At 29.5% G+C, this 15,481-nt stretch overlaps 1 protein-coding gene across 4 annotated transcripts in view; it reads right to left on the bottom strand.

Moving 5' to 3' along the window:
- The window catches only part of Acn (apoptotic chromatin condensation inducer acinus), a 59,873-nt gene extending 45,590 nt beyond the window's left edge, over positions 1–14,283 (bottom strand). For 2 of the 4 annotated variants that reach the window (XR_013031596.1, XM_076514730.1), the window contains exon 1: positions 14,267–14,283. Coding sequence is in view for 1 of the 4 variants with exons in the window: in XM_076514728.1 (XP_076370843.1) it covers positions 48–113 (66 nt within the window). In the remaining 3 variants the exon portion in view is untranslated. Of the gene's footprint in view, positions 1–47; positions 2,690–14,266 lie in introns of those variants that run through there. The other 2 variants (XR_013031595.1, XM_076514728.1) reach the window with 2 other exon arrangements.
- Between the last annotated feature and the right edge of the window lie 1,198 nt (positions 14,284–15,481).

The following is a 15,481-nucleotide window of genomic DNA, read 5'->3' as shown; positions in this document are numbered from 1 at the left end:
ATTCTTTCCTGTGTATTAAACAGCATAACATTAAATGGTGTACTAACCTGAACATCTATCTCTTGACTATTTTTCTTCTCTGACACACATGCTTTTTCTTCTAGTTCTTTCATTTCATCAACTTTTGATACATTTACTCTTTGTATATCATCATCAGTATCCCAGTTTCTTTTAGACTCGAGAAACGCTCATTGTCATCATGAATTCTTCTTCCCACCATTTGTTTGTTTTGATAATCTAATACAATACATTTGGTAGGTTCTTGATCAACTTCACCTGTGTTTTCCACAGCCTGTTCAACACTGATTTTAGTTTCTACATTTTCAACATGTTCTTCTCTACCTTCTAAGTCCTTAGTCTGTACTTGTATATTTTTTATATCCATTTCTTCAGCCTGTTCTTGTTCAACTGTACTTTCTACAGCCTGTACAACACTGATTTTAGTTTCTACATTTTCAACATGTTCTTCTCTACCTTCTAAGTCCTTAGTCTGTACTTGTATGTTTTTTATATCCATTTCTGCAGCCTGTTTTTGTCCAACTGTACTTTCTACAGCCTGTACAACACTGATTTTAGTTTCTATGTTTTCAGTATATTTTTGTTGTTCTATATCTTCTAAATCCTTAGTCTGTATTTGCATATTTTTTAAATCCATTTCTTCAGCCTGTTCTTGGGAAACTGTACTTTCTACAGCCTGTACAACACTGATTTTAGTTTCTATATTTTCAATATATTCTTGATCTTCTCTACCTTCTAAATCCATACTCTGTAGTTGTACATTTTTCATATCCATTTCTTCAGCCTGTTCTTGTCCAACTGTACTTTCCAACACTTTGGTTAATTTTAAGTCACCTTTAACTTCTACTTCAGCCTGTTCTTGTTCAGTTATAGTTTCTAATGTTTTAGCTAGTTTTAAGTTGCCTTTAAATTCTACTTCTTCACCTTGTTCTTGTTTAGTTCCTAAATTCTCAGCTTGCTCTTTATCAATTGTAGTTTCTAATGCTTTAGTTAATTTTAAGTTTTCTTTAACTTCTAACTGTCCAGCTTGTTCTTGTTTAGTCCCCAAGTTCTCAGTCTGATCTTGTTCAGCTTTAATTTTTAATATTTTAATTAATTTTAAGCCAGCATTAAATTCTGCTTGTCCAACCTGTTCTTTAGTCCTTAAGTCTTCAGCTAGTTTTATGTCAGCTTTATCATCTACTTGTCCAGCCTGTTTTCTTTCAGTTCCTGAGTTCTCAGGTTGTTCTTGTTCTGTTGTAGTTTTTAACTGTTTAGCTAGATTTAAGCCTGCTTTAAATTCTGATTGTCTTTTCTGCTCTTGGCCAATTTTAGATTCTTGCTCATTTAATTTTATCTTAATTTCATTTTTCTCTTCTTCAATTGATTCTTGCTCATTTTCAATCCTTACCATTTCAGATGTTTCATGCTTATTTTGAATTTCATCATTTTCTTTTTTTTGTTCTTTATCAGTTATTTCCTTTTTCTTTTTATTAAAGTCTTGTTCATTTTCTCTCCCAACTTCACATAAATAATTTTCAACATTAGTCTTTTGTTCTCTATCTACTTCTTTCTTGTTGTTCCTAAAATGGTCTTTCTCATCAGTTTCAGCTTCAATACACTCATTTCGCTCCTCAAGTTTGGATCTTTCTAGTACGTCTTCATGGGTTGTATCCATTTTCTGATCCAAATCTTGATGTTTCTTAAATTTATCAACAACTTCTTGCTCTTTATTCTCAGTTTTTGTGTTTCTCTCTTCTATGTTCAATTCTTTAATACACATTTTTTTTGCCTCATCTTGATGTTCATTAACATCGGTCTTCATCTCTTCCTCCAATGGAGGAATTGGTTCTACTTTTTGAGACATTCCTAAAACTAATTTGTTTTCATATTCTTTGGTATTTTTCTCAGTTCTCTGTATTTTCTCTTCATTTGTGGAACTCTGTTCTTTAGATTGTTCTCTTTCTTGATTTCCTTGCATTTGCTCATCCTCTTTTGTTAAACTCTCTTCTTTAGACTGTTCAGTCATCATTTCTAAAGACATTTTAGATTCAGACAAGGTACCTTCTTTAAGCTTTTCAGAATCCCTCCTGAACTTCCAATAGTTTCTCTGTATCCTTCTTGTTCTTGGAGGATTAGCAGGTTCATTTTCTATCTTATTACAGTTATTAGTATCCTCCTTTACTTTTTCTTTACCCTTGTCAGTAATTTCTGTTAAAGTCTTGTTTTTTATAGAGTCCTTAGTATTTACTTCAACTTGGATTTCAGTTTGTAAATCTAAAGAACTTTTCTCCAGTTCTTCAATTTTATTGATATCTTTTCCATCTGGCTGTTTGTCATTCAAATATGTGTTTTTATTATCCGTTTCCTCAACATCTTTTTCCTGATTTTTCCCTGTAGATTGTACCTCAACTTTTACTGCAGACTGATCTGTCTGCTCTTCAGCAGTATCCAAATTTATCATCATACCTTCATAATTTTCTTGTGGATGAAGAGTTTTATTTTCTGGTTCAGTTTCATGATTTATTTCTTCAGTTTTAACAGAAGTATTTCCTTGAGTTTCTATAAATTCACCATCTTTTGTTTGATCACATATATCACCAACCTCTATATCTTTATCTTCTGACTGTAAAGAGCTCCTTGTTCTTCTTCGTGTTTTTTCTGGGGTTTTTGTGATCTGTGGTTCTGAAGGTTGTTTAAAAGAAAGTTCATCTTTTTCCTCAGAATCCTTGTTCTCTTGGTTAGATGAAGTTCTAGTCCTTCTACGGGATTTTTTTTCAGGAGAAGAAACATCCCCTAACTGATCCACTGCAATTTCTTCACCAACTTTTATATGTTCTTCATTTAATTTTCCTTTTCTTTTATTATCATCTTTTTCTGGAGATCCTTCTTCTTCTTGTGATGATGAAGCTTCTGCATCACTAGATCTGTAGTTCTCTGATTTTGAACATTAAAATTTTATGCATTAGAATTTTTATATCAGCAACTGTTTTTACAACAATTTTATTTGAATCTTAAAATGTTATTTACAGCATAACAAACTTAAATAAGGTTAAATATTCTGAATGTGAATTTTTCATAATTTAACCAATGTTACACCAGACAATGGTATTTTACACATTATTAAATATTAATAAAAAATGTATAATTTTATGGATGTAGTCACTTAACAATTATACATAAATACAAACTTTTTTCATGTTGGTGTACAGGGCAAATAACAAGCATGTTCCTGAATATCTTTAATTATCTAAAACATATATTATCAGCACTGTGTGTATTGCATAAAATTAAAATATGAACTTCTGGTTCATATCAAGACTTAACTTTTACATTACTTGTAGTTTACATACAACCTGTATATGTAAAATACAGTTGGATAAGAAATGCAAGAACTTCCTAAAAACACTCAATCTAACAATTATAACAACTTTTCAGTAAAATTCTGAATTTAACTTATTAATTCTGCTTTTCTTCTTAAACTTAAATTGTATTGCAAGATGTATTATTATGTACAACAAAGAGCAAAAACCACATGATACAAGATGTATAAACTACCTGTTGCTGCATATATGTATTGAAATATGTGAACAAATTTTCTTTCACCCCAAACTGGTAATCATTAAGTAAAATTTCACTCACTTTTGTTATTAATGCTGCTGTTTAACACAAGTAAACAAATAAAACAAAACATGAAAGTGAAAAAAGTCAGCTGTAAGCTATAGTTTCATAAAACAAACTGCAACAAAAGTGACATTAGTTATTTTTCTAGCCTAATGTACTGATTTTTGTATTAAAACAGGCAAGGAGAATCAATGTTTTTTATTTTACTCAAATTTAACGAGAAAAATACTTTATTATCCTAAAAATTTTCACAATAGTTTTTTAAAAATATGATTTATATTTATACTAGCCAGCAAAATATACAGTTGGCTTGTTTTGTGTTAATTGTTTATCAAACATTTTTTTCCTTTTTAACTTCAGCGTCTTCTACAAATTATGTTTTTCTCTTCATTACTATTTCATCTTCCCACATTTCTTGAAAGAATTCATTTTACCAGTCAGATAAAGCCCACAATGTTATGGCTAACTGTTGAGTGAGATGTTGAATCAACAAATGAGTAATACCATTAGCATTTCTTTTTTTGTTGAAGTGATTAAATGCATTTATAATTCTGTCTTATTATGGTTATGTGCAAAAGTAGCAAACTAATGTTCTGGCAAAATAGTGAATGTATTTTTAAATGATTCAACCATCATACTTTATTAAACTATAAACTGAAACATTTTTCTGTCAGGAGTTAGCATGATTGTATAAGCATGTGTGTTACATAAAGTCTGATGAATGCTTAACAACCCACAAAATTTCAAACAAACAGAAAATTGCAAACAAAAAAACATGAGGATAATACATTTTTCTAAACCTCCTATTTACTGATGAAATTTTCACTTTTTTGTCCATTTTGGGCACAACAAGTTAATCATAGTTTCAGATGTAATGACCTAACTAAGATTCCAGTCACTGATCTAATACAGACTTGCCTGCAGCAAGGACAAATATTTGTATACTACCAGCAATGGTTTTGAAGGAGGTATTTTGTTTCAAAGATGAAAAAAATTGCATACCTGTTTGAGAAAATTACTCTTAGAATGACTTGGAGATAAGTTGACTGCACAATGCTTTTTATATTACTTTTTAGTTTGATGCCATGGGAACCAGTATAAGGTAATACCAAAGTGACAGACATTTAAGAACACTGATGTCAGAAATCTTGGAGTTGTAAACCTTACTAATATATTCACTATTTTTATTTTAATCTTCATTACTTGTATATATTTAAAACCAGATTGAAATATTAACAATAATAAAAACTAAGATATTAACCTAGTGATTTTCAAATAGAATAATTCTGTGTTGCTCTTGTGTACTTATTCTGGAAAAATCTCAGCTTCCTGTGTAATATTACATAAGAACAGGAATTACTAATGTGACTTTTATGTTCACTTATCCTATTACTGGTTGTTTTTTTTTTTTGTTTGCAATGTTGCTAATAGTAATGTAGTAATTTTACTGAGCAATAGTATTTATTAAAAAAGAAAAAACTATCTAAAGAACAAAACCTTAAAGTTTAATAAAAATATAAACTTATTGTAGTATCTCGATGTATGATACTGGAACAACATAGTACAAGTCTCAAGAGTATTTTAATCAAGTAAATCTTAACAGGAATGTATTAAATTTTTATATATTAGATGTAACCAATCATTATCATCTTACCTAGCTCTACAAGTCTACGAGCTTCTTTCTGTATTGCATAGCTTTTCTGCTGATCAGCCAGATACTTCTTTATGAAATCATTTTGTTCAGCAATAACATCATCTTGTAACTTAAAAGAGAAATGTAATGAATTTCTTACAAAAATAATTTAAGCAACTATGATTTACTTTAGAAACAAAGCACAGAATTAATTGAAGTTGCGAAAAATATTGCGCATTTCTCATTAAGCAAATATGATAATAAACGAGTGTAATAAAACAGGCATATTTGATCATACTACCATGTTAATAATTAATAAGATTCTTTTTACCCATCAATTCCTATAGAATAATTCACCTAAGTAAAAGCAACTTTACATTGTTTTGATAACATTATCAGAAAAATGTTGTTTTCCACGTATACAATGGAGTTCTGAATAATCATACTCGTACAATTATTTATTTTCAGGTGCTCTTCCACCCTGTACAATATTTATTTAGGATTGTATGATTATTAAATTTTGTTGGACAAAACAGGAAATCTGCTGGTATTGTTCACTTGAGAGAAATCTTGGTCACCTGGCAAATTCACAAGATAGTATTTCTCATGTTAGTCATTGTGAGTCGAGCAACTGCAGTCTAAACCATCTAATTATAGCACACTGTGTCCTGCTGAGAACTTGTTGTAAAGCACTGTATAGGTTTTAGCTTACACAAAACTCAGAGTAGAAGCACTTTCATTGAATGTGAGTGAAAGTGACAAGTTACCATTCCGTAACTAGCCAGTTTGCTTAGATGGTTTATAAAATTAACATTACAGTGTATTTATCAGCAGTGAAGATTCAATTTAGTAAGGAGTTTGCATGTATTTTACTCCCTTCCCTTTTGATACTCAACTGCTCGAAAAATCACAACATAAAGTACAGAGAAAAAAACCAAAAACTCTATTTTTCACCCTGTACTATTATTCAGAACTGTACAGTATTATTTCCAAGTTTCTTATGTTCTGGTGTAAATGTATCTAACTGTTTATTCAATTATATATTATTTCAAAACTAAAATATATGCAAAGAAAAAAAAAATTTGGGTATTATACTTTGTTTTGGTTTTTGCAAACACAAAGCCAAAAATGAGCTATTTCTGCCCCACACACAAAACCAAAGTTACTGCTTATTCACTGGAGAGCTGGGCATTATGAAATGCTAAAAAACAGAAGTTCTTGAATTACTTCAGAACCAATAATACAAAAGATGTTTTACTTCATGCTCATAAAAACATTATTTACCAACATACCCATATTTTCTAACCCATGGTCAACAGAGTAAATAAAGCTGAGCAATTAATCAATTAATAGAAATAAAGGTTAAATCATTCGAACTATTCAAGTTTCATATGAGAATAATTGTTTAATGGACCATATAATTAACCATTTGGTAAAATTCTACTATTTGTCTATCTAACTATAAAAAATACCATGACTTTCCATGACCAAACATTGAATCAAGTGATTTTAAGAGAACATAAATTTCACCAAAATTATATAACTAATGTTTCATAATACTTTGTAAAAATACAATAACCATACAAAACATTCTAGCAATAACAAGTACAGTGAGATGCAAGTAAAAAAAACAGGTGTTAACTTTTCCTATAATGCACTTTATATTGCACAGTATATTTCTGTGGGTGTTCTGACAATCAGTTAGCAAAGGTATTGATATCTAGCCACAACAGACTGAATCTACATTTCCATGACATATTTTTTACTACCATCTAGCTATGTTAAAAGCATTTATTCAAATAATAAGCCATTAAAATAAATTCAAGTAACTGCATATTACTGAACAGAGTAGTGTCAAATTTTTTGTCATTTATGAAATCCTAAGTTTATTTCAACTTTTCCCAACTTCACTTTAATAACAATAAAAAACCATCTTTCCAACTGCTGCTTTGATTAGAGCTAAAACTCTTCTCTGCTGCTTTGATTAGAGCTAAAACTCTTGTGGTGCAATGCAACTAAATCCAAATAATATCTATATTTAATAATACATATTAACTTGCCAATAGGAGTAGTAAATTTGTATCCTCACAGGCACATTACATAACATAACACATCAACCGCGCTAACATAGCAATGATTCACACTCGTACTGTTTCAAGCATTAACAATACTGTTTGTATTACGTTTTTCCCACACAAGTGCATCTTATTATTTTCAAACATTTCTGCACTTTACTACTCATTTCAATTTACCATAAAAACCATTTCATAGTAATGGAAACCCTGTATGAGAACAAAACCTTTATATTTCTATGTGGTGTTCAGCCTATGACCAAATATTAATTATATCTAAAATAACTGTAATAAATAATTTTATTTGTTGTCAAGAGAGCTATCATTATACATAAGTCATTACCTGAGTTAAGTGATTAACTCAATTACTAGCCTAATCAATTACAATGATCAGTGTCGTTTAAAAAAAGAATAATCGATATTACGATTAAATCAATTAAGAAGAAAATAATCAACTAATCAAAATTAGTTTTGAATTATTCCAATTAATGAACATTAGTAAATTCCACTGATAGCCCAGCTCTAGTAATCATAAGCTGTGATGAAAGTTAAATCATGAACCAGTTTTTTAACAATTTTATTCATTTCAAATATGTAAGAAAACTAATAAAAAAATAAAAATAAAATATATTATTAACATTCAGCACAATAATGTATTTACAGTAAAACTGGTCGTAAAAAGCAAGACTGTTCTTGAAATATTTAGCAATGGGACCCAAAATGTCACTCGAAACATCTAAACCTAGATCAACTGTATGAATAGTGAACATTATCAGGTATAAGCTGATGGGCTATCTTTAATAACAATTATTTGACTATTTCAAGTGTATCAATTAGGTTTATGGCACACACACACACTGTATTAGTGTTATCACTGGATATGAAGTTCTTTCTCTTCCTATTAATACATTTTAGGCAATACCTAAAGAAAAATTTGGCAAGAAACATTATTAATTATCTTAAGTGTTTATGCTCAAGATGGTAATAGGTAAATTCTAAAATAATTGTTTTCATTATCCTAACAACAATTTTATGATTTCAGGTTTCTGACAAATGATGCTTGAGCTTATTTTATAGTAACAATAGTCATGTGACACCCGTACACTTACAGAAAGAGGTAGATAGTTCAAAGCATGTTAAAGTACTGCCAAGTTAGCATATTTCCCATTGTGCATCTCTAGTGAACATGATTTGTAAAATAGTATACCTCATTATTATTAAAATAAGTGATATAGGAATGTTCAGATTACATTTTCTCAACTTCTCTGTGACCTCTTGAGAAAAGCTACTGGTGTTCCAGAACCTTCACCACTGAAACATTAGTTTACAAAATTTCATGGCTATCTGGAATTTTCATAACCCATACAAACCATTCTAAACATTAAATATTTAATGTCTTAGTCTTTCAAAAAAATGGTAACAAACAAAGATGACTACAATCTCTGAACTTCATAAACAAAAACATAATATTTTTAATTTTATGAAAAGCTAAAATGTTAGCTTTTGGTTTTATAACATTTTTTGTGATGATGTAAACAAACTGTTTCTCCTTAAACTACAACAGCCATTACATAAAATTCCACTATTTATATAAACATGTATACGGTCCCAAAGTTCAAATACCTGAAACCACTTCAAATAGTTGTCTGACATACAGAAGCAGGTTTCAAATAATCTAGTTAGCTTATTAATAATACTTTGTTGTTATCTATCTACAGTTCATAAAATACTATAAAAATCAACTAATGCAACTACTAACAATGACTGTGTATATTTGACAACTTTTTTGCGTAAGACTTACTCAATTCAAAAATTATTCCAAAAATAGAAAGTGTGATAAAGAATACATTTAACTAGATATATTTGGTACATAAATGCTTATTTGGAGCTTTATAACAAATTTTTGCACTTGTGCAGAATGCATTAAACAATACATGTAAACATAACAATTGCTATAAGTCATTTCTTTCTCACTTACCTTAAGAACAACAGAAGGGCAAAGTCTTTTAAAAACTTAATCACAATAACAGTAGGAAGCATGATGAAAATGAATGTTTGGGCAAAGAAATGATAAGATTTTTCATAAATGAAAATCTATTTCAGATAGATACTTCTGTACAGAATAATTAACTGCTGATGAAAAGTTTTCTTGCAATAGTTGTTCTGTTGGAAGAACTCTCATTCCTGCACATACCAACATGCACTATACTAGTCTATAAAGCAGCCAACATTAGACTATAACCTTCCACCAATAAAGGAGCAACAAAGAACTCTTCTTAAGCACTTTAAGCAAATACACATGACGTAAATACACATGCTTGAAGTGCGTAGACAGTATGGGTGGTTCTGTTGAGAAGTCAGTATCAATCTTAAGCACATTTTCAGGATGCAAATATTAACTTTGATCCACACTACTCGCTGTTCTATAAAAAAAATAGCTAGAATCCCACATTAAAAAGAAGGTTCTACCAAAAGAACTTCCTGCTGTTTGTTAAAAGTGTTGCAAAGATGAGCAAAATATGAAAAGCTCTTTTTAATGCCTTATATATAGAAAAAGGGAGGTAGGCAAATCACACAAGTGCTTTTAAGTTCAAAGCTCCAAGACACAGCAGGTTGACATCCACATGCTATGGTTATGACCCCATAGAATACCTATAGGGCTATAAAGGAATGAGATGTCTCCAGAGTTATTACTTCAACAATTGATGAAAAAAAATTAGTGAAGTTGCCTGAATGCATTATAAGATGATATCCAAACAGATATGGAAGAACATGGTAACAAGCTTATTTAGATATCAAGATCATGAGGAAATTGTTTAAGAAATTACTCCTCAAGACCTAAAACTGATAACAATGAAGGGGTCCGCAACCGCAATTCATTTGAACAGGAAGGCATCCATAAACCAACGTAAGTACAGGCAAGGTAGACGAAGAGGGATTCTCAGAGTTATGTGGGATTGATTGAGCTAACATGAAAGTAAGAGGTGAAGTGATGAAATGAAACAGATGTAAGAAATTAGTAAATATCTGGTTATATCTCACTGATCTGTCAAATTCCACTTAGAAAGATATAAACAGGTACATCCAACACAAATACGGGTCTCTAAGGGGCAGAAGATACATAAGAACTTCAAATATCAGAAGTTCCATATCTTGGAAATTTAAAGAAGGTTAAGAACACACAGTATATGAGATGAGAAAAACCCTAAGTGAATCAGATACTGAGAGAAGATCAATACCAACTTAGAGTATGAACAGCTAACTAAAACAAGCAGATTAAAAAAAAAAAATCCACTGCATCATCAAAGCAAAAATCTTCAAGATCTAGTGAAAAACATATGGTTCCTCAGTGCTGAAAGAAAGAAAGCCATAATAGAGCACCCACATGATACAAAAATCTTATGCTAAGATAGTCCACAAGAGCTGAATTTACATCGATCCAAATGGTACCTCCAGAAATAAGTCATCTCTGAGTCCCTCACTGCGTACTTCAGAAGAGTAGCAGGATAGAAGAAACCAAATGGGTTTATAAAGACAAGAAATCTGCTTACTCTCCTTGTACTTAGATAAACAGGAAATCATATAGAAATAACTACTGATGAGCTGTTTCAGCTCTAGTTTTCAATTTTTTAATCTTTCTTTTAAAGATATTTAGTAATTATTATTAGATAATTCACATGAGAAATTTTAACTGAAATATTTTATTTCAATTTTAAATATACACACTAACAAACATTCTTTAAGAAAAATAACATCTAATCAGTGTAGTTTTATGAAAAAAAGAATGAGCTTCTGGCTAACACAAAGTGCTCAAGAAGATTACTGTTAAAAGAGATCTATGTACCATTGTTCTATGGTACAAAGTTACTTGCAATTAGATGAGTGTTAATGAACACTAAATATAGGGATGGCAGAACAATGAAGAAATTAGTAGTGTGAGGTGAATTACTCAAAATTATCCAGACTTTTTCTTATCAGAAAAAAAACAGCAGGTAAGAAAGAAACACAAAGTACAAAGAAGAGCACATAAAAACATTGGTATTATTAGAAATTACAGGTTTCAAGAAAACTGCAAAAAAATTTTTAGCTTTATTGTTTAAACGAGCCTAAAATGATCATCATAAATAAGTAATAGTTCATTTATAATTGGCCAAGATACTCCAAACACTTTTTAACAATTGTTGTCAGTAAGTCTAATACAAAAGATGTGAAAGATGGGAATAATTAAAAGCCTTTAGTTTAAGTTTTAATATATTTGTTATGGATAAAAAAACAAAAAACATAATAGTAACACCACACATACACTACAATATTTGCAAATCCACTAAATATCTATGATATTAGTACCAGTTTCACTATTAAAAAACTGCTCATATAATTGTGTTAATACATATTTTTCACTCAAGTTGTCTAGCCCAATTTCTATAGCTACTTAGAATTTTTTTTTTTATTTTTCATCACCAGTCTACATAAATACCGTTCAATATCACTTGTGAAAATTTCAATGTATTCAAATCATAATGATCATAAACAAACTTGATTTTTTTAATACAATAAAATTTAGTTGAATATTATTTACATACAAAACACTGTGAAATAAAACTTAGAAATTATCTTATACAATGTATGCTACAACACCATTTATGTGATTCACTGTATTCAGTTTAACATTAAATCCCCATAGTCTTATTTAGCTACAATAAACTTCCATTTAAATAAACTTTCTCTACAGTGCTACTTTTTACAGAAGCTACAATAAATAAATTAAAATGTGGAATGATTTGTACACACAGTTTTACGTAATTTATGGCTACTGAACATGGAGTAACTTGTATAGTATACTACAATATTATTTACAGCAATGAATATGAAATAAACATCACTCATTAAAACCTTTTTAGTTGTAGTTATTTCCCTAGAACTTTTTTTATTTTACATTAAGTGATAACTTTTGCTGTGAAAAGGCTAGATACTCTTTAAAACTGTTTTATTTTTAAAAATACTTGTAAAAATGTTTGGAATGCATATTCAGATTTAGCAACTTCAGCAGTCAAATACCCTCAACACAAATTCAGTTACCAAAAAACTCTAGACAATTTTGCTAAATCATTTTAGGAACTTGTATAAAACATCTTCCCAGTTACTTATACTTTTCAAAGCCAAAAATGAATATGAATCTTAATGTAAAATTTAAAAATCAGTGTCAAGATTCATTGTTTTACCTGAGTTCATGATTAATAGTAAACATTTTTTTTATATAATTTTAGTTGTTCACCCTACATAAAATTTAAAATAAGCACCTAAAAGTTAGTTTAATAATAACATGAAAATTAACTGGCCTTCAGAGTCATGTTAGAAATGTATGTACACATTTTATAACAATGTTCTAGGTTCCTTGGCCATCCTTGGAAATACTTTCTACATTATTAACTTATGTTTATTCAAATGGCTATGGTTACCAAACTATCAAGTTGTGAGCGTTTCAAAAGCTCAAATTTGTGTTTATCATACTGTTAATAGTAAAAAGATATACCAAACTTTACTGCAATGATGTTTTGGAAGAGAGATTTCCTTCATATTTTTGTAACCTTCATTCTGTGGTTGATGGTATAAATACAATGTTTTTAGAATCCAGTGGTGTTCTAAACATCTGTAAAAAGTTGTTCTACTTCTATAGCCAAAGAGAGCACTACACTATTTAACAATCTTAACTTCATCATGAATACCCTTTCTTGGAATAAATTATGATACATCACTCCAAATAAATTTGTGAGAGAAATGCAGTTTGGAAATCCATAATGAACCAAATATAAGGGTTGCAAAACACACCAAGGCATGAGCATATGCAAGTTATTTCTATAAAAGATAATTACCTCTTTGAAAGTGTGCATGTGTGTCTACTCATACTCTTTCAATATTATAAAAAATTGTATTAATTAATATATTTTACCTTACCAAGAAACAAGTGTACATACATACACAAAAAGTTGAGTATTTTATATTAAAATGATTTTGGAGATTCACCTCATCATTAATGGTCCATTTATCTAAATCTGGCCATGCCCTACCTGACAGCAGTCAATCTTGACAATAGCTTTGAAATATATTAATATGTTTTATATAAAGATTTGATTGAAAGGTTTGAGTGTTTAAGGCATACCATTCCTCTCTGAATGCTTTCCACAATTAATCCAATTTATGAAGACAACAATTTCTCAGTTACTGTTTCAATGGTCTAATCACAAAGAAATCTTTAAGTGTTGCATTCAAGATTTCCTGGTATGTCTTCATATGAAACAGCATAAAAACTCTTTTCATTCTCCAGCTGCTTGAAGTATAAAATAGTTCAAAATACAATCTCATGATAGCTGCATGTGTACATGCGTCTTCATTTTTTCTGACAGAAGTCCTTTTTGATTATACTGCATATTGTTGTCTGAGGCATATGGATAGCATTTGCCACTTGCTTTTATGTTCATAAATTCTCACCTGTTACAAGATTCTGCACATCAATTACCATAGCTGAAGTATAATTTACTGTAGGTCTCTTTCTGGATGGTCCTGATTCTTGAAACTGATCCTTAAGCCTTTGTTTTCCAGTGCCATTAAATGCAAGAGATATTTCTATCTTGGAAAACCTAATTCCCTTATCTGAACACACCTTTATGATCTGAGAGTATAAATATCCTGCACCTGAAAGGACTGTTACCGTCTCTCCTTAAAAGTATCTAAACATATGTTCAGTGGAATCATACTACCTACAAAGTGGCAAGCAATATTCCAATCTACTTCTGATACATGGTGTTCTGCTACAGCTTTATACTGTGTGTACTTATTATGACTTTAATTGCATGTCCAAAATCATTTTAATATAATGTACTCAATGCTCTCTATATTAATGATTCTTATATTTTATGTTGAAAACTAATGTGATACTTACAGAAATATTTGGGACCAAATCTGTAAAAAAATAAAATAAATATATATATATATATATATATTTGTATTAAACAAAAATTATAACCAAAAATATTTACATCACACATGGATTGGCTTTTATACTAATAACCTACCAAAACCATAAATCATCAAAACATTTGTAAATTTTACTGTCCAAATCAATTCACTAGCAAAATTTTACTTCCAATGCACCATCAACATATTAGACTACCAGTGCATCACAATTTCATATCACATTGAAAAATGTCTGTTTTAATCTAAATTTAATATAAATTTCCAATTCAATATTCAAACAAGGTTAGGTAAAATTTCCATAAAAAAGTTATCCCACGAACTATAATTTTATAACTTCTTTTAATGCCAGGAGTTATTGTCAGTTATTGCATGCAAGAGTAAAATATTGCAAGTCTGTTCATGTCTTTAAGTTAACTAAACTTTTAAATGAAATAACTGTGGTTAAATTTACATCATGCTATTATTGGCACGTACTTGCCGTGCTAAATTCTTTCATTGGGTTGTAAGCAATGTTATTGCGATTATGGTAATTCACATATAATGAATTATTGTTATTGTTACACACAGTTATTGTTGAGTAAGTTAAATTTGTATATATTTTTAAAAATGTCATCTTTCAAGATATGTATTTAAATTTCAATGATGTTACCATTCTCTGGTGTAAAAAAAGTAAATACTTATTCTATGAAATAAACTAACCTTTATGCAACCAGATATTTACATCAGTAAAACAGCAGAAATTTGTTCATAAATACATTAAGTTGAAAAAAAAATCAAAATGATCCTTGATTATAATGTGTCAAAGAGAAATATGGCACAGCAAGATTTTATGAAATGTACTGTCAAAAACTGCTTTTAATATACACTTTGCTAGTTTTTCACTGTGGAGGATGTTAAATGTACATGGAAGTAGCAATTTTTTTACCAGTGAGACTACTGTGACACTGGAGATTAACTTTAAATGTATTATATGAATTCAAAATATTAAAATATAGAATGTTTTGTTAAGCCTACTCAAATTCTACAAAAATATATATATTAAAAATATTTTAATTTTATATTCAATCTAAATGTTTACAAATATAATAGAAACTTTACAATTTCAGAGAAACAGTTAACTAGAAATTCCTTTAAATATTATCAGAACAATATCTGATATCCAAGTTTGTTTTTTTAATTT

Source organism: Tachypleus tridentatus, chromosome 7 (genome assembly GCF_004210375.1).
Source record: "Tachypleus tridentatus isolate NWPU-2018 chromosome 7, ASM421037v1, whole genome shotgun sequence".
Taxonomy (NCBI): domain Eukaryota; kingdom Metazoa; phylum Arthropoda; class Merostomata; order Xiphosura; family Limulidae; genus Tachypleus; species Tachypleus tridentatus.
The sequence above is the reverse complement of the archived record's forward strand: the minus strand, read 5'-3'. Positions and strand labels throughout refer to the sequence as shown.